Raw genomic sequence first — 18,787 nt, 5'->3', positions numbered from 1 at the left:
CCCAGGACAGGAGGGCCGCCTCGGGACCACAGTGTCAAAGTTAGCAGGGACTGATTCTGTGGGCACCATGTCTCCACTCCTTGCAGCTCGTGGTATGCCCGTGTGAGTGATGTGTAGATGGAACAGGCTGTCCAGGTGGCGTTCCTTGGGAAAAATCCCAGCCCCGAACAGCTGTGCCTTCTGCAGGGATTTGTTAAGGAAGGCTCCTAGGTATCAGAGTGACAGGTGACCAGCCAGAAGAGGGCAAGTATTGTGCAATGTCATTGGACTGTTTATGGACCCTCAGCTCTTTCCGGAGAAATGTACCAACACTGCAACAGATGGGCGAAGTTGCTGTTTGCAAACATACGTTTTTTTGGAACATTCCCATGGAGATATATGGAGGTTTGGATCTGTCTCTTTGACTATAATTTTTTAATAAGTTTATCAGTCTCCTAAGCCAAATGGCTGCCAAAACATTTGGCAATCCTGCCTGCTTCTCTCGCCTGTTCTCTGAGCCATTTGATTCTTTCTCGACTCCCTATTTGTGTTACTTCTGCCATTTTTATCCCCCCATAGTGAGTTCTTGTTGTCTTACATCCCATCCCGTGGCTTTCTGGTAAAGTGTCTGGCTTTCTTTCTGCCTCTGATAAGCTCCTCTTGTTCCATGACGCTCCTCTGTTGGTCAGTCCCCGCCCTTTGCTGGAGCTCTGTGACTAGAACACGGGAGAATGGGCCACAGTGATGGGCACCCACGGAGCACAGAGACAGAAACACCTGCCGTCGGGGAGTCTTGCTATTTCTGCGGAGGGAGGGTAGGATGAAATTACACTCCCAGCAAATCCTTTGTCTACCTAGAGCAACACGGATTTCTTGCGCTCCTGAATCACCAAAACCCTACAGGAAAGAAATGAGTGCTTGCTCTTTGCTTTCCCCACACGGATGTAATACTGATAACAGTAATAATCGCAAACATTTACGGATCTCATACGGTCTCCTAGGCTGTGTCCTGGGTGCTTTGCTGCATAATATAATTTCTTCCTTACCATGGCCTCTTGTGGTAGGTACTGTTGTGTTAATTTTTCAGAGTGATCAGCCAGCCATCCCCTTGTGCCCAGGACTCTCTCAAGGCTAACCGTGAAAATCCCCCATTTTGGGAAACCCCTCAAATAATGGCAAAACCAGATTCACTCAAGAGAACATGTCATCAGAGCGTTTGGAATCCTACCGAGGGTTTTCAAATAAAAGCTTTAGTGAGCAGCTAATCAGGTCATGAATCAGCAATGAATAAACCAAAGCCCAAAGTCCTGGGCATGGCTGGGGTGCTTGTTGTGATGACCGTCTCCGCGTGTGGTTCCGGGGAGTGAAGCACCTGTTTGCTGCACTGTGTTAGGTTCGCCGCGCGCTCCGAGTCTCAAAAGTGCAGGCAGCGGTTGTGAGCTGCCACCTTTTATGAGTTCACTATGAGATAAGGACCTTGAGCCTGTGCACGTGTGTGCGTATGTGTGTATGCCATACAAACATGAATGTATATATGTACATACACACCAACGTGTATGTATTTATATTAAATAGAAATCATATCATACTGTACTAAATATAAATGCATCACTTTTTGGCAGTAGATTTTCTTTTTAAGATTTTATTTTTTTGAGAGAGAGAGAGTGAACGCACCTGTGCATGAGCAGGAGCGGGGGTGGGAAGGGGAGAGAGGGGCAGAGGAAGAAACAGATTCTCCACTGAGCAGGGAGCCTGATGCAGGACTCAATCCTGGGATCATGACCTGAGCTGAAGGCAGACCTTTAACCAACTGAGCCACCTAGGCGCCCAGCAGCAAATTTTCTTAGTGAAGGAATTGGTGGGGACTGGTAGCTACGTTGAGTAGCTCTGTTAGCATCAGTCTTAGTTTTTTTTTTTTTTTTTTTTAAGATTTTATTTATTTATTTGAGAGAGAGAGAATGAGAGAGAGAGAGCGTGAGAGGGGGAGGGTCAGAGGACTTGAAGTTTGAATCAAATGTGAAGCTGCACGAAGTCCATGTCTTCTGTAGCCCACCCAGCAGTCCCTTAGTCTTGTTAAACCGTCCTCCTGCAAGAATGAACACAGATTATTTATTAAAAACAAAGCCAAACACCCAGTGCTTTCCCCTTACGTACGATGCAGACTAGCCGGAGCTTGACCAGTTTTTCCAAACTCCATTTGGGCTGAGAAGGGGCATCGGAGGCAAATGGAATGAAGAAGTGCTCAGGTGAAGAGAGGCGTCAGGGAAAGCCGGCCGTGGAGTCCGGGATCAGAATATTCTAGCATTTAGCCTTACTTCAGTGAAACCAAATGGATAAAGATAAGTGTTATCGTTGATGGAATCTGGTTTTCAGCTGGAATTACTGCGGCTCCTGTTAGAAGTCTAGCTTTCTAAGTATATTCTTTATTCCGGGGTAAAAATTTAATTAGAGAATGTAGTCTGTGACTCAGTTCTCAGTTGAACATTTATATTTAGTAATACTAATAAAAAACCTTGTTTTGAAAACACTTCTCCAGGTTTGTAAAGTGTCATTCCCACAGGATGACATTTTATTCTATTAAAAACTAACATTTGTGAGCGGTAGTTGCAATTTCAAGCCCAATTTGATGTAATGAAACTTGAATTTCCCTCTGGAGGGAATGGCTATATGACTGTTGTACTCTCACCTAATTCATTACTCTGAGATGCCCTTTTTCTAGATCAAGAATGAGCTTTTTTTCTTTCTTTTTTTGTCATAGAAGGCCATTTAATTAAAGCACCTGAGAGTGTGTAGCGTAAAATATAGTTTCTTTCCAATAATCAGACTTAGAATAATGTCTTCCAGATTTCAAAGGGGCATATTTATTTATGGGGGCGCCTGGGTGGCTCAGTCGGTTAAGTGTCTGCCTTCGGCTCTGGTCATGATCCCGGGGGGCCTGGGATCAAGTCCGGCATTGGGCTCCTTGCTCAGCGGGGAGCCTGCTTCTCCCTCTGCCTGACGTTCCCACTGCTTGTGCTCTGTCTCTCTCTCTCCGACAAATAAATAAAATCTTGGACGAAAAGGGGGCAACTTCATTTAAAAATAAATACAAACCATTTAATATAAACCAGTTTCTTCATATGACCAACTATAAATATTTTAAAAATAATTTTTAAAAACATTTTTGGGGGCGCCTGGGTGGTACAGTTGGTTAGGTGTCCGACTCTTGGTTTCGGCTCTGGTTATGATCTTAGGGTTGTGAGACGAAGCCCAGAGTTGGACTTCAATGCTCAGCGTGGAGTCAGCTTGGGATTCTCTCTCTCTGCCTCTCCCTCTGCCCCTCCCTCAGCTTGCACGCACATGCACACTCCTTCTCTCTCAATAAACAAACAAACAAACTAAATAAATAAATAAATAAATAAAATCTTTAAAAATAAATAAATGAAACCATTTTTGACCAGATATTTAAGTGTTTTAAAATTCTTTAAACCAGGCCACTTAGAGGTGCATTCCAGAATATTCAAGGTTATTCATCAATTGGGATAAGTCCCGGGCTAATATTTGTTCATTGCCATGCCTTTTTTCTTGCATAGCTACTTACATACACTCTCTTCATCAACTCAGCCACCTGCCACCACACTTCACTAATCACACTTCATTGTTTCCTTCCGTTTTGTTTTAGATACCTTAAAATAATTGTCCTTTTTTTTTTTTTAAAAAAAATAATTATCTGTGCTTCCTTGTGGAAACAAAGAGGAAAATAAAAATCACCTGTAATCACACAACCCAGCAATAATCACCGTGAACATTTTTAGGTGTTTGGGCTGGTTGGGCTGTGTACACGTGATTCAGAGATATGTACACAGAATCATAGACACACAGTTGATTTTTCCCCTTTGAACCCATTTGCTATAAAATTGAGATTCCAATGTTCTTATTACTTTCCCCCCCACCTTAATATGTAGAGAACATTTCCCCATGTTGTTAAATATTCTTTTAAAACTTGATTTTTGGTGATAAATAGCTTTCCATTATTTATAGTTACTGTAATTTTACAAACCAGTTCCCAACTGTTGGCCATTGAGATTATTTTTAACATTTCCCTACAGTCAATGATACTGCTCTTACTATCCTTGTATGTACATCAGGAAGCCATTCCTTAGGATAAATACTTAGAAGGCTTTTGACATATTGCCAAACTGCACTTTGGAAAGATTATGCCGAGTGATGGAACGTATGGAAGTGACTTAAAAAGTGCATTTGGTAATTACTAGGGGTAAGCATAATTTGTGTACTTAATTGAAAATTTGTATTTCTTCTTCTACTAGCTATTGTTAATGATTTTTCTCCTGTTTGTCTTATTGATTTGTGCAAACTTTTTACATGTTAAGGATATTAGTTGTTTATTTTTGATACATTGCAAATATTTTCTCCCAATTAGTCATTGGTCTTTTGAGTCATTTTCTTTCTCCTTCTTTTTTGAGGGGGGCAGATAGACTATTCATTTTTGTCTAGTCAAACCAATTAGTCTTTTCTCCCCCTAGTTTTCTCTTATTTTTTATGCTTAAGTAAACTAGAGGGTTGGTTACTAGTTTTACTTTGTAAGTTTATTATTGCCAAAGAAAGTATGAGTCTTGCCTGTTTCGCTGTTGTCTGCAGAAAACTCTTTGTGTTGTTGGGTGGGAATTTTTGACTGTGTTTTTTACTCGGTTGCAGTCGAACCTAATGGTATCTGTACTAAAGCACAGGCTTTAGGGGACGACAGTCCTGGGTTCCTGTCATCTTTCTGCTACTAGTAGCTGTGTGATCTTGGGCAAGGTATTCAAACCCTCCAAACTTTAGTTTCTGTGTCTATAAAAATGATAATACCTCATGGGTATTCAGTGGGGATTTGATATCTTATTTGATATATCTTATTGGCTGCCAGTATATCTTATTTATCTTATTTATATGTGTATGTGCATTAAAAAAGTATATATACGTACATACATATAGGTAATGTACATACATATACATGTATGTGATGGACACGTATATAATGTACGTATATATGATATACATATATACAATGGGCACATATATAGTTTATATATGTGTATCTGTGTAAAGCACATATATATCCTGAAAATATATTCAGTATTGTGTTAGTGAGCAAGTGGCAGTTGGTTATTCTCTTCTGTTAGACTTTCACGTTTATATTTAACCCTTAAAGGTAGGTGTGAATGAGGCTTTTTCAGATGGTGAGGAACAGATACTCAGAGTTTATCATGAGTGATGGAGTTTTATTTTAGGCATAAAGGGAAGCGAGGGACATTAGGACCGCACCTCTTAGCCCTGCAGTCAACACCTCTCTGAGGACCTTACTGGCCACTCGGGCCACTCGGCACCCCAGGGGGCCTAGATGCCTGCGTTCCTGGAATCCCACTTCTCTCCTCTGTCCTCTGCCTGGAGTTCCAGCAGCTTCTATGGCTCATTGGGAATATTCCTTTGTCCACCCTTCTCTCTGTCTCACAGCTTCCTACTATTGATGGCTTCTCTGCTGACTGGTTTTTACTTTCAGCTCTTTCTAAGTATTAATGGCTCCCTTACATTTCTTAGATTGGTGACAGAGTGCTAGGAGGGTATGATCGTTGAGTCCTTACTGGCCTTATCTTCTGGTCACCTTCTCAGCACGAAGCATCCTTTAACAGTAGAAAGTTATTTTAACGGCGAAAGAAAGAGGAAATCTAGCGATAATTCCCCACCGAGTTACCAGGTCAGAATGGTGTGGACAAATTTATTGGACAGCTTAATTCCCCATGTTTTGGTTTGGTAGCCAACTCTTTACTCAACACTCAACAAAACATTTTACTGTCTTTAGGGGTTATGATTTCTTCTACATTTGTGGTTTGGAGATGCGATGTTCACTTGCCCTCAGCTAGAAGTCCCCATTATTTCCACTGTGATCTAAGACCCGGAGATTCCCCGACTGGGTTGCGGATTTTGTCTTGGACTTTAATCGCTAAAATGTCTGTGTTTCCGGCTCTTACAGTGTCCCCCAAGCCACCCCCACCCAAAGGCTGCTTTATTCATGTACCTTTTCAGCTGCTTTTGGTTGCCAGTTTTGTCCCAGGATGTGAGAATAGACTACTGATTGTTTCCTGCTGCCTTTGGGACAGGAATACTTCTTGAATTAGGGCTAATTTTGGAGTTTAAGTATTAAATGTCAAATTTTGAAGAAAACATGTCTAAGATCTCTTTGTTGTGGAAGAGAAGGTCATGTAAGGCTTAGGGGAAGGGAGAGGAAAACAGAAAAAAGCTGATGACTTCTTGTTTTTCGAAATCATTCCCTCTACACCCAAGGAAAATCCTTCCCATTTTCAGAACATCCTTTTTAAGATTGATTTCCTAATCTAAAGCCATTTGCTACGTGTATTGTGAGGTCAGAATGGTCACTGCTGGAGAAATTTTCCATTTGTAACCATTTTTTTTTTTTTAAAGCATTATCTTGGGGCTCCCAGGTGGCTCAGTCAGTTGAACATGCAGCTATTGGTTTCGGTTCAGGTCATGATCTCAGGGCCCTAGGATCAAACCCCACATTAGGCTCCATGCTCATCAGGGAATCTGCTTGAGATGCTCTCTCCCCCTCTCCCTCCCCCCCTCCCCCCACTTGCATGTGTGCTCTCTCAGATAAATAAATACATCTTTAAAAAAAGTAAAAAACCATTATCTTGGGACGTCTGGGTGGCTCAATCGGTTGAGCAACCAACTCTTGATTTTGGCTGGGGTCATGATCTCAGAGTCATGAGATCGAGCCCCACATGGGGCTCTGGGCTGGGTGTGGGGCCTGCTTAAGATTCTCCCTCTTCCTCTCCTTCTGCACCCACCCCACTCGAGCTCTCTTGCGTGTTCAGATAAATAAATAAATTAATTAATTAAATCTTCTTTAAAGAAAGCATTATCTTTACTTGGCCATTGGAGATGATCATGTGTCTTTTCGTTCAAACATTTATTGATTGCCTTCTTTATGCAAAGCTGTTGGTAACCTGTATGGGCTTTTGTATGAATTAAGAAAAGGTATGACTAGGCAGACCATTTAGAAAAAGACATCCCGTCGGGGTGGACCAGTTGGAAACAGGGGCTCCCTCTGAGTGGTTGCAGCTCTGTGATGCGTGATTTGGTGAGCAGAGCATGTCAGGGGGGGAAAATATATATATATATCCCCTTTCCTCCAGAGCACATAGGATGGCAAGCCAAGTGAGGCCCGGGTTTCTGTCCCAAACGGCCCCCTCCAATGGATGTTTCTGGGTAAGGCACCACATGAGCTGTGAACGTGCACAAGAATCAGATCTGCCCTTAAAGAAAGCTAGATCCCGGAGTCAGAATCGAGCTGTGAACCGCAAACAGAACTTACAGCGTTACAGTGAAAATTTTTCCTTCAAGAGTGACAGATTAAGTGTCCTAGGGTTTTGGAAGATCTCAAGTAAAACTCTGCAGATTCAGTCCTGGTTCCTGTCTGGAAAAGTCCACTTTGTTGCTTTTGCTGGAGAAGAGAGAGATAAGCAAGATGAGAAATAAATTCAGGTCTGTTTATGTCACTCACTGCCTGGGAGACACAAGACATACTCCAGCATATGTAACAATTAAGATCTTGGGGGAAATGCCCTTCACTGGGGCCTCCAGACCTGTGACCCCTCTGTCTCCTGAGTCATCATTCAGCCTGATGGAGGGGCCCAGGGCTGAGACTTCCTGTGCGTTGAGAGCTACAGCAGCTGTTCGACTGGGGTCTGAGAGGTCCCGTCCCCCCTCTGTGAGTTCCAAGAGAAAGATCCCCCCAATGTGCTGATCACTCATCAGTGCGCTCTGTGCAGTTCCTTCCTTGGATGGGTAAATAGTGTCACAGTTTAATAAGGGCTCGGTGACCATTCCTTGCAAGTGGAGAGAATCAAAAGCAAGGGTCTTTGAAAAGAGGTGTTTCCCCCCTCCCCCCCCGGGAAAGGAACGTGATGGTTTTGGGTTTCTCTGTGTGTAATCTGAGAGGCTCATCCATCTGGGTGTGACAGAGGAAAATTTCAGCATTAGGAAAGTCACTTCTGATTTATCACGAACAGCTGGGTGGGCCATGCCTCACTGGTGCACAGGCATAAGCAACCTTTTAAATATCGTTGCTCAGTATGGCTTCTGCTTCTGAAAGGGTTTGTGAGCTGGTGCCTGGTGTTTTGCAGAGCTTGTCGAGCCGCTGTTGTCCTGAGCATCCTCGTGTGCAGGTTCACAGCTTGCGTCTGTGTAGGTGTGTGTTTAGGCTGAATTGGATCCCCCCAGATTCCTGTGTTGGGGTCCTAACCCCCAGTCACTCAGAATGTGATTGTATTTGGAGATGGGACCTTTAAAGAGGTGATTATGGTAAAATGAGGTCAATCCGACTGGTGTCCGTGGAAGAAGAAGGGATTAGGACACAGACACACACAGAAGGAAGACTGTGTGAGGACGCAGGGAGAAGACGGCCGTCCACAAGCCAGGGAGAGAGACTTCAGAAGAAACCAGCCCTGCCAACACCTTGATCTTGGACTTCCAGCCTCCACAACTGTGAGGACATAAGTTCTGTTGTTTAAGCCCCCAGTGTGTGGCATTTTGTCACAGCAGCCCTGGCAAACAAACACGGTGTTTATATATCCATATATGCTAGGTGTCCTGCGAGGTAGGGCCAGCCTCAGGAATCACGCCAGGCAACTTCACTGTAGTGAATTGCGTTATAACCAGATAGTATAATACCTAGAAACAACCCCCTCTCTCAGTAAGGAGATTAATATTGCTGATTGAACTCTGGATTTGTTTTTGTTGAGCGATGCTGCGTGCTGTCTGATTCCAGGTAGGAATAGTTTCATTGATCAGTCAACCAACCAACCAGCTAACCAACCCTCTGAAACTATTCATTGCCAATAGAATTTCTGTTTTACTGGTATATTTACTTTCTATAGCCTTCAGAAGAATAAAGTGTTTTAAATTTCTACTGGAATGTCTTTTTTTTTTTTTGAGAGAGAGAGAGAGAGAGCGTGAGTACGGGGAGGAGGAGCAGAGGGAGAGAGAGACAGACAACGTGGAGGTAGAGCTCACAGGAGCTGCAAAGGACCCGAGAGGGGCTTGGGAAGACAGAGGACACAAGGACACTGTCAAGGGGACAGTGCTAAGACTGGACAGGACAGCAGGGAAGGACAGAGAGGGCAATCAGGGGGCACGGCGGTCAGTGGCTCCAGACTGAGCATGGAGCCTGCTCAGATGCTTGGGATTCTCTCTCTCTGTCTCAAATAAACCAAATTTATTTGGTTCTGGAGGCTGGAAGTCTAAAATCAAGATGCAATAGGTTCGGTTCCCTCTGAGGGCTGTGAGGGAGAATCTCTTCTAGGTCTTTCTCCTAGCCTCTGGTAGTCTCAGGTGTCCCTTGGCTTGTAGATGGCATTTTCCCTGCATCTTCCCTCTGTGTGTGTGCCTGTCTCTGTGTCCAGATGTCCCCTTTTGTAAGGACACAGTCATATTGGGTTAGGGCCCACCCTAATGACCTCCTCTTAACTTCGTCATCTGCAAAGACCCTCGTCCCAAATAAGGTCACATATTCGTAGGTACTGGGGGTTAGGACCTCAGTATGTTTTGGGGAGACACAATTCGATCCATAACATCGTGCTAGGGTTTTTTTCCTTATCCTCTCTTATTCATTCACTAGCCCCGAATGGCCTTTGGACCCTCCAAGCACAGAGCAAGAGACAGGCAAAGTCAAGGGGACAGTGAAGGAGGTGGCGTGGTCAGGACCAAAAGACACACTGCCCGGGCATTGGTGTTCCTTGGGCTTTGGGTGGAGAGCACTGCCTGGACTTTCCATGGGGCGTCCTCACCTTTGCTCCCCACGTTCTAGCTTTGTGGGATGCTGAACTTGGCTAGGGTTGCTTGGGGCTCATCCGGGAGTGACAGTTAACTCGGGGAGAGAAACGTGGGAGGCCAGGTGGATTAGAGAGGTAGTACAGATGTTCCTTCGAGAAAACACTGGACCCTGGACGCAGACTTGAGCCCTGAGACCTCCAGGGGGGCCTGGCTTCCATGGGAAGGCAAAGAAGTGCACGACACAGGGCAGTATTTCTCAGCCTTATTGTTTACCCGCCTGGCCGTGGTAACACCTGGCACACTTGTTTTATGTGTTGTGGTTATTATATTTCATAGTATTATTAGGGCAAAGGTAGGTGTGTTGAATGTGCCTTTTGTGAGCTCTCTTTTCTTCAGGACTCCCGAGGCCTGTCTTGGTCACCCCCACTGAGAAGTCCAGCATTGAACTTTGCTGCGGGGTGAGATAGAGGCTTCCAGAAGTGTGAAGAGAAGCTGATTGTCAGACTAGCTTGGTGTGAGGCAATGAATTTGGGAAGGCTGAGAGCAAGGGCGGTGTCTTGCCCATCTTGAAAGAGGCTGGTTCGAAAGCAAAGCCCTTCATATCCTCGCAGCATTCAATCAGTATGCCTCGTTAGCTTGTCAGGAGCCTCGTGAGGAATCTCATTTGTGAACTGACTCTCCTTTATGGCCTAATGTTGCACACATTTATAATGTATGTTATAGTGGAGATAGTTTTAATGATTGTAAATTGCTCTGAAGTTATCACCCCCTCCCACCGCTGTCTATAGGTATGTGAGCATAAGGCGGAAGCTTTTTCTGCACTTGATGCCATGGGGAAGTGATTTTAAAACTGGCAGCCCTTTCCTGGCGAGCTAAACGTACTTCTTCTGTTCTCACATCTCTGTTACTTTCCTGGCCTTGCCGTAACAAAGTGCCACAAACCAGGTGGGTTAAAACAATAGAAATTCGTGGTCTCACAACTCTGGAGGCTAGAGGTCTCAATGGGCCATGCTTGCCCCGAAACATGTGGTAGAATCTTCCTTGCCCCTCGCCTAGCTTCTGCTGATTTGCCAGTAATCCAGGGTGTTCCTTTGCTTGCAACGGCCTCACTCAGGCTCCTGCCATCTTCCCAAGGCCTTCTCCTGCTTCTTCTAAGGCCACTGGCCATCTTGGGTTAGGGACCCCTCCTACTGCTGTCTGACCTCACCTTGCTGGAAATAACGACACCGGCAATGAGCCTGTTTCCAAATCAGGTCCCATTTGGAGGGCCGGAGACTTAGGACGTTCACGTATCTTTTTGCAGGGACCAAATTCGATCCCTCATGCATGGCGCACCTGATTCACTGTCTGCCGTCACTGACCACGGTGCCCTCCTGCCCCCCACTCCGTCCTCCCCTCCTGCTCCTGTCCAGCCTCAGCACCGCCTTGTGTCCTCCGTGTCCCTCAGCCCCTCTCGCGTCTTCTGTGGCTCTTCTGAGCTCTACCTCCACGCTGCTTTTTGATTTCGCCTCCTGCTGACCCGTCCCTTGGCCGCATTCAGGTTGAGTCCTTGTTAATCCTCCACAACGCCAGTTTTCACGGCCATAATCCACCTTAACCACACTGAAATGAGCTCTAATCATGCTACAGCCCTGCTTAAAAAAAAAAAAAAAAAGCCCCGGACTGGTCGGTTCCCTCCTTGCTACAGAGCGAATTCCCCCTTCCCGCCCCGCGATCAGAGCCCTCTGTTCAGTCCTCGGACGGTGTTCTCACTTCTCGCCCACCGCCATTCGTGTTGGACCAGGCAAAGTGGGTTCTCTGTCCTCTGAGTGTCCTTCAAGGGGGCCCCCTGGCCTTCTGTTCTGCTCCCCACCAGCCCCCTCCATCCCCCCCTTCATGCCCCGCCGGAATGCCCCCTTCTTCCAAGGGGCCGGCCCTGCTCTGCCCAGCCTGAAGCATTTCCTCCCCCCTCTGTCTCACCTGCCTCACGTCCCCCCCTGCTGTTCCTTGTGACACTGAGGACCTTAAGTGAATGGGGGCGTTTGCTGCCTCGATGATTTGTCTTATTATTTAGGTAGAACCAGGTTTGAGGCATGAAAAAGGAACCGTTCTCATGGGTGCCTGTCCCGATGTTTCACAAAGGGTGGTCCTTGGGCAGCTCAGTAGAACAGAGGTTTTTCTGTGGCGTTCTGGCTCCGTCGTGGTCCAAAGGTCTCCGCTGGACACCATCCCTCTGTCGAGCCCCTGCGTTATACCTAAGTTAATCAGTACTCTGGAAATAAGCCTTTATCCAAAGTCAGCCGCCAGTTTATTGTGGTTTATATTTAACTTCCTGATGGATTGGATGCAGAGTGGCTGGAAAGAATTTCCCAGGTGTCAGGACGGATGCAATCCAGGTAACCTCAGGGTCCTGTGTTTGTTTCTTGGGGCTGCCCTAACAAAGGACCACACAGAAATGTATTCTCGCACAGCCCTGGAGGCCAGAAGTCTGAGGTCAAGGTGTCAATGGTGGGGGTGGGGGGGTGCTCTCTCTGAAGGCTCTAGGAAGGATCTGGGGGTCCCAGCTGTTCTGCTCCGTGGAGGCCTCAGGCTTCCGGCAAGAGTGACCGGCCTGGCCTGGGGAGACAGGCAGTGGTCAGGCCTGCTCGCCTGGTCAGGACGGATTGTTAGGACCTCTTGGGGAGAGCTCTTGAGATCTCAGAGATAAGGACCTAACATCAGTCACATCTGTGTTTAACTAACGTTTAAACTTGTAACTCAGTCTTCTCTGTTTACACTGCCCCACCTGGACTATTTCTTCCTCTCTTAACCAAGTTCTGGTAATCGGTGTGATTGAACTACATCCTTGATGCCAAGCAGGTCTCACGAGGCAGTGGAAGGATGTAGAGATTTGGGAATTATGCTTTTATAGAGATCAACGTTGGNTATAGAGATCAACGTTGATAGTAAGATAAGTTTTTGTTTTTCTTGGTTACATAGAATTTCCCGATTGAGCTATTTACATGAATCAGCCTGCTGGGTTAGCCCGGCTTGGGCCCCAACCCTGATCACATGGCCCCTGTGCATGGGGAGAAGCCCCTTTGCTGGGGGTTGGGAGTCAAAACCAGACTGTACCATGGCCCAGCTGGGCGACCTATGTGCGGGTTTCTTAACCTGTGTAAACCAAGAGGGAAAAGAAGAGGATCTTCTTCATAAGGTGGTGGGAGTTTCAAGGGACAGTGAACGTAGTATGTCTTGCAGTCTTGCTTGTCAAGTGCTTACTAAATGGGACTAGTCCCAGGTTGAGATTTATATGGCTTGGTGACTGTGGCCCATACGTGTGCCTTTTTATTTGTTTTCACACTATGCAGTTGACAGAGAAATGGCAATTGTCCAAACAGCTCGTTAATTTTATGCTTATAGGTAACTGAACTATGTAATTTAGATCGCTAAAGGAACTCCCAGTTGGCGTGATTATTTTGTAGCTTAAGTTATTTAGACAGTTGTCTACCCTGATTGTTTGATTGATCTGGACCATGGAGACTCGTGCCTAATTACAACATGAATTTTTAATACTGTTTCTACTATTAGTTAATCTTTTCTTTATGTAATGAGACAAATGTGTTCAAGAGAATGAGATTATCACTTTTGATCTACTTTAAAAAGCTATGGTAATGATCAAAGTGTCTAGCTTTTTGTTTGTTTGTTTTGTTTTTTTGGTGGAGGGGGAGAGGTGAGCTTTGCAACCAGTATATCTTTTCTCCTATAAAAGTCACTATTAAAATCTTTGCAGCCTGATTTTGACATAACAAAGCTGGATTAATTCTGATGGGAGAAGTAGATAACTGCCACTTGACCCACATTCGCAGTAGGGACCCAGGAGCACAGGAAATCACAAACTGAGAATAACACCCCCAATCCTAGGAATNCTGAGGAGCCTGATGTGGGGCTCGATCCCATAACGCCGGGATCACGCCCTGAGCCGAAGGCAGACGCTTAACCGCTGTGCCACCCAGGCGCCCCTGCAGCCTGATTTTGACATAACAAAGCTGAATTAATTCTGATGGGAGAAGTAGATAACTGCCACTTGACCCACATTCGCAGTAGGGACCCAGGAGCACAGGAAATCACAAACTGAGAATAACACCCCCAATCCTAGGAATCCGTCTATGAAAAATAAAAAAAGATACCTCTGAATTTAAAATGTATTTTGAGAGTTAATAATCACATACTTTTAAGTGGGAAACATCCTTTTGAAGTCCGTGATTGTCTGCTCTCTTGAAATGATTCTTTTATTGGACTTGACATTATAAATATTCATGTTGCTGTATGTGTATATTTAATATTGTTTCATTAGTTACTTTTTTGCCATTGGAATAGGAAAAAAATATTTGGGAGGTACTGAAAATAGTGTTAAATTGAAAATAATTTTAATTCGTGGCTGAACAGATTAACTTACTCTTGCCAAAAAAATAACCTTTTGTAGCAGGCAGTTGACTAAATGGTGAATAAAATGTCTCTATTTTACAAGAATTTTGAACATTGATGTCATGGATAGAATCTGAATGATTGTCCCAGTCCTGGAATTGCCACACTGTGTCACCCCAGGCAAGTTCCCAAACCGCTATTAAATACAGTTAACCCCCTCTCATTAATGGAAACAAAATGGAACTCCCGATCCTTTCTTAAACGGTCACATTTTCAGAGGGATTGGCTAAGAAAAATGTACTTTCACAAATGCGTTTGAGAAAATAAGAGAAAGGCTTTGAGTAAACTCTTTCTAAAACACACTCGCATTTAAGGAAACTGGACAAGAGCAACAGAAAATACAGCCCCTTTGGGGATGGGTGTGACTTCTCAGCTGATACGTGCAGTCACTACAAGAGGCTCGAAGACCTTTTTTAAGGAGGATGGAGCCAAAAACCAGTTCTGTTTCTTCCTAAAACCACCTCGAGTCCCCCATTCCAGTCAGCTAAGCAATTCATCGCAGCTCTCTAGTCGCGTATTCAAGTCGTGACTGTTCACTACAGAGACTTTTTTTTTTTTTCTGATGGTCAGAGATTGAAATTCTGGCAGATTTTTGACATGGATCTGCTTCAGGAAATCTTTCTGGTTTTGCTTTTGCCGCCCCTTTCTGTCTCTGATTGCTTTTTTTTTTTTCTTTTTTCTTTTTCTTTTTTTTTTTTGGCTAAACCTTAAATGGACAAATGGTAAAAAGTAGAAAGCATATTTATCTGACGTTTCCAAAATTTCATGTATCACTAAAAGCAGCCAAAAAAGAAAAGGAAAAAAACCCCCACTTGTGACAAATGCAAATAAAAAGATGGCGGCCTCCATTTCCAAAGATAAGTAGGAAGTGATGTCCAAAGTTAAGACGTAAAAGATATGCTTATTTGTAGAAAAGGTAGTGACTTAGAGTAGTAAAGTATTTTGAAACTCATAAGCAGGGAAAACAGGTGACAGAGATAAAAAGAAACTCAAAGCTCTGTGATGATTGGAACTGGGTTTCCTCAGAGCACATTGCCTCCCACTTGGGAGCGTTGGTTAGTCTCCCTTGGATTCGTTGCTTCCTTTCTTAACACTACAATTTGTGAGAAGTTTTGGTGGGGGTTACGGGCTGAGTTGTTTCCCCGGCAGAATTCATATATTGAAGTCCTAACCCCCAGTAGCTCAGAATGTGACTATATTTGGATTTGGATCTTTAAAGAGGTAATTACTTTTAAACGAGGTCATTAGGGTGGGCCCCAATCCAGTCTGACTGATGTCCTTATAAGAGGAAATTAGGACACACAGAGGCGCAGAAGGAATACCACGTGAAGAGGCAGGTAGGAGGCAGCCGCCATGTCTAAGCTGAGGAGCAAGGCCTCAGGGGAGACCAACCCTGTTGACACTTTCATCTCAGACTTCTAGCCTCCAGGACTGTGAGAAAATAAATTTCTGTTGCTTAAGCAGTTACGCTATGGCAGCCTTTGCAAACGGATACACTGGGAGAGATTTATTAAAATGATCGAAAGAACAATCTGTATTTAAAGAAAGAAAAAAGAATCAAGCGCTCGAGGGTTCGGGTTTCACCCAGGCCTTCTCCCCGCAGCCCCCACCCTGTGCACACATGCGTGCAAACACGCACACACCTCCCACCGAGTTCCCTTGTTATCTGTTTGTGAATTCCTTGCCCTTCCTAAGAGCCATTATCTGCTGTCAGTGGAAGCAGAGTGTTCAATATTCCCAGTGAGAGGAAGGGAGGCCAGGAGGATTTATGGTGTCATTGCAGGAACACAAATTCTGCTTTTATACAGACTGACACCATAAATGTACATGTATAAATCAGAGCAGAGTGGAAAAAAGACCTAGCTTTCTCTTTCTGATGAACACAGGCACTGGGGCTGGCCCTGACATTTAGTGTGTGATGGAAGTGGAGGGGAAGGACGCCGTGTGTGCACGTGGCATGGGGAAGCCCTCTGCAGCTGTTTAGCGAGAGGACCTCATGTGAAAGGGTCACCAGCAGTCCCGGGGGCAGGAGATGGGAGGGCTGATAAGGATTCCTGTGCTCAGTTAATGCACAATGATTATTTCAACTCCCGTTTCCTGGAGCCGCTGCATCTCTCCCTCCCCTGGGGCCTTTGCCCTCCCCCAGTCCCCCAGTGTGGGGCTGGTGAAAGGCTTTTCCACCTGGAGCAGCCCATCCCTCCAGGTTTCCGTGAGATAGCCCCTCTCCCTGAGCAGTACTGACTTTTCTCCCCCACTAGCGCTATCTGCAGAGATCAATCATACCCTATCCCACTGTGTTGTCACTGTGTTTGCTCAGTTGTAACTACAGCTAATGAATGGTTACTGTGTACCAAGCACTTTGCGTGATGTACCTTGGCCGCCATTATTACCCCCTCAGATGAATAATCTGACATTTATTGGGGTTAGGTTTGTTTGTCCAGGATTTTTCAGTTCTGTGACTCCTCCCTTGGTTTTGTTCTAATAGAGGTGTGAAGTTAATAGAGAAGGAGACAAACCATGAGAGACTCTTAACTGTAGGAAACAAACTGAGGGTTGCTAGAGGGGAGGTGGGTAGGGGAACCTGAACAGGTGATGGGCATTAAGGAGGGTACATGATGTGGTGAGCACTGGGTGTTACACGCAATTGATGAATTATTAAACTCTGCATCTGAACCTAATGGTGTACTATATGTTGGCTGATTGAATTTAAATAAAAGAAATGGAAGGTGTGATTTCATCCTCGCTACAAATACAAAGTGTGATGGGTGATCTACGCAGCTTGTAGATGAGACAGTGGAGCATTTCTTCAAAACATTCATTCATTCAAACTTTTTCGTTGAGTGCTTTGTCTCAGGCAGGCAGTGCGCTGTGGCCGGGGCTCAGAGGGTAAGTGACTTGGCCAGAGCCATCGAGCCCAGACAGCGCTCTCCAGCACCCTGACCACTCGCCACATGTGGCTGTTGAACCTTGGAAACATACCTGATCCAAATTGACATGCGCTCTAAGTGTAAAAAATACATATCAGACGTTGCAAAGTACGAGAAAAAAATGTACCATATCTCATCCACACTCACAATAATAGCCAAGATCAGTGCATTCTCTATAGTAAAGAGTCTGTTTCTTGGTTTGTCTCTTTTTTTCTTTGTTCATTTGTTTTGTTTCTTAAATTCCACATGTAAGATCCTAAGGTATTTGCCTTATGCTGACTGACTAATCTTGAAGATTATACCCTCTACATCCATCCATGTCTTTGCGAATGGCAAGATTTCATTCTTTTTTATGGCTGAGTAATATTCCACTATACATATACCACATCTTCTGTATCCATTCATCTATCAAGGGACACTTAGATTGCTTCCATAATTTGGCTATTGTAAATAATACTACAGTAAACATTGGGGTGCATATATCCTTTTGAATTGGTGTTTTTGCATTCTGTGGGTCAACACTCAGTAGCGGAATTACTGGATCATATGGTAGTTCTATTTTTAACTTTCTGAGGAACCTCCATACTGTTTTCTATAGTGGCTCCTACCAGTTTGCATTCCCACCAACAGTGCACAAAGATTCCTTTTTCTCCACATCCTCACCAGCACTTGTTGTTTCTTGCATTTTTGATTTTAGCCATTCTGAAGGTGTGTGGTGATCTCTCATTGTGGTTTTGACTTGTATTTCCGTGATGATGAGTGATGTGTCTGCTGGCCATCCAGATGTCTTTTTTGGAGAAGTGTCTGTTCATGTCTTCTGCCCATATTTTAATTGGATTATTTGTTTTTTCTGGCACTGAATTGTATCAGTTTTTTATATATTTGGGACACTAACCCTTTATCGGGTATGTCATTTGCAAATATCTTCTCTCATGCAGTAGGTTATCTTTTAGTTTTGTTGATTTTTCCTTTGCTGTGCAGAAGATTTATTTTGATGTTGTCCTAAGAGTTTCCTTTTGCTTTTGTTTCCCTTGCCTCAGGAGACATATCCAGAAAAATGTTGCTATGGCTGATGTCAGAGAAATTACTGCCTGGGCTCTCTTCAAGGGCTCTTATGGTTTTAGGTCGCACATTTAGGTCCTTAATCCATTTTGAGTTTATTTTTGTGTACGGTGTAGAAAAGTGGTCCAGTTTCATTCTTTTGCTTGTAGCTGTCCAGTTCTCCAACACCATTTGTTGAAGAGACTGACAGAGCTTCAGTTTTGCAAGATGAAAACTGTTCTGGAGACAGAGGGTGGTGATGGCTGCACAACAAAAATGAACATACTTAATAATGGTTTATTTTATGGTAGGTGTGTTACCAAAAGAAATAATACAAAAGAACAACCAAGACCTCAAGGACCCTATGTCTTAACTGTGACTATTATATGGAAATATTTCATCAAAAGCATCTGGGTCAATGAAAGTTGACAGGATGGAAAATAGAATAAAACGTTAAAAAAAAAAAGCGAGGGAGGTCAGGGGGCTGGTGCCAGATCAAGAAGGATTTTTTCATTTCTCATTAAGGAATCAAGTTTATTTTAAAGGACAATCATAACTGTCCT

The 18,787-nt window shown here is 44.4% G+C and overlaps 1 protein-coding gene across 1 annotated transcript in view; it reads left to right on the top strand.

Annotated features, from left to right (window-relative positions):
- The first annotated feature begins 314 nt into the window (after positions 1 to 314).
- Positions 315 to 18,787, top strand: part of HUNK (hormonally up-regulated Neu-associated kinase) — a 106,581-nt gene continuing 88,108 nt past the window's right edge. The window contains exon 1 of the mRNA XM_034656314.1: positions 315 to 384. Within this exon, the coding sequence (XP_034512205.1) occupies positions 379 to 384 (6 nt within the window). The 5' untranslated portion in view covers positions 315 to 378. The remainder of the gene's footprint in view (positions 385 to 18,787) is intronic.

Source organism: Ailuropoda melanoleuca, chromosome 1 (genome assembly GCF_002007445.2).
Source record: "Ailuropoda melanoleuca isolate Jingjing chromosome 1, ASM200744v2, whole genome shotgun sequence".
Taxonomy (NCBI): Eukaryota; Metazoa; Chordata; class Mammalia; order Carnivora; family Ursidae; genus Ailuropoda; species Ailuropoda melanoleuca.
This window is presented reverse-complemented; position numbering and strand designations above follow the sequence as displayed.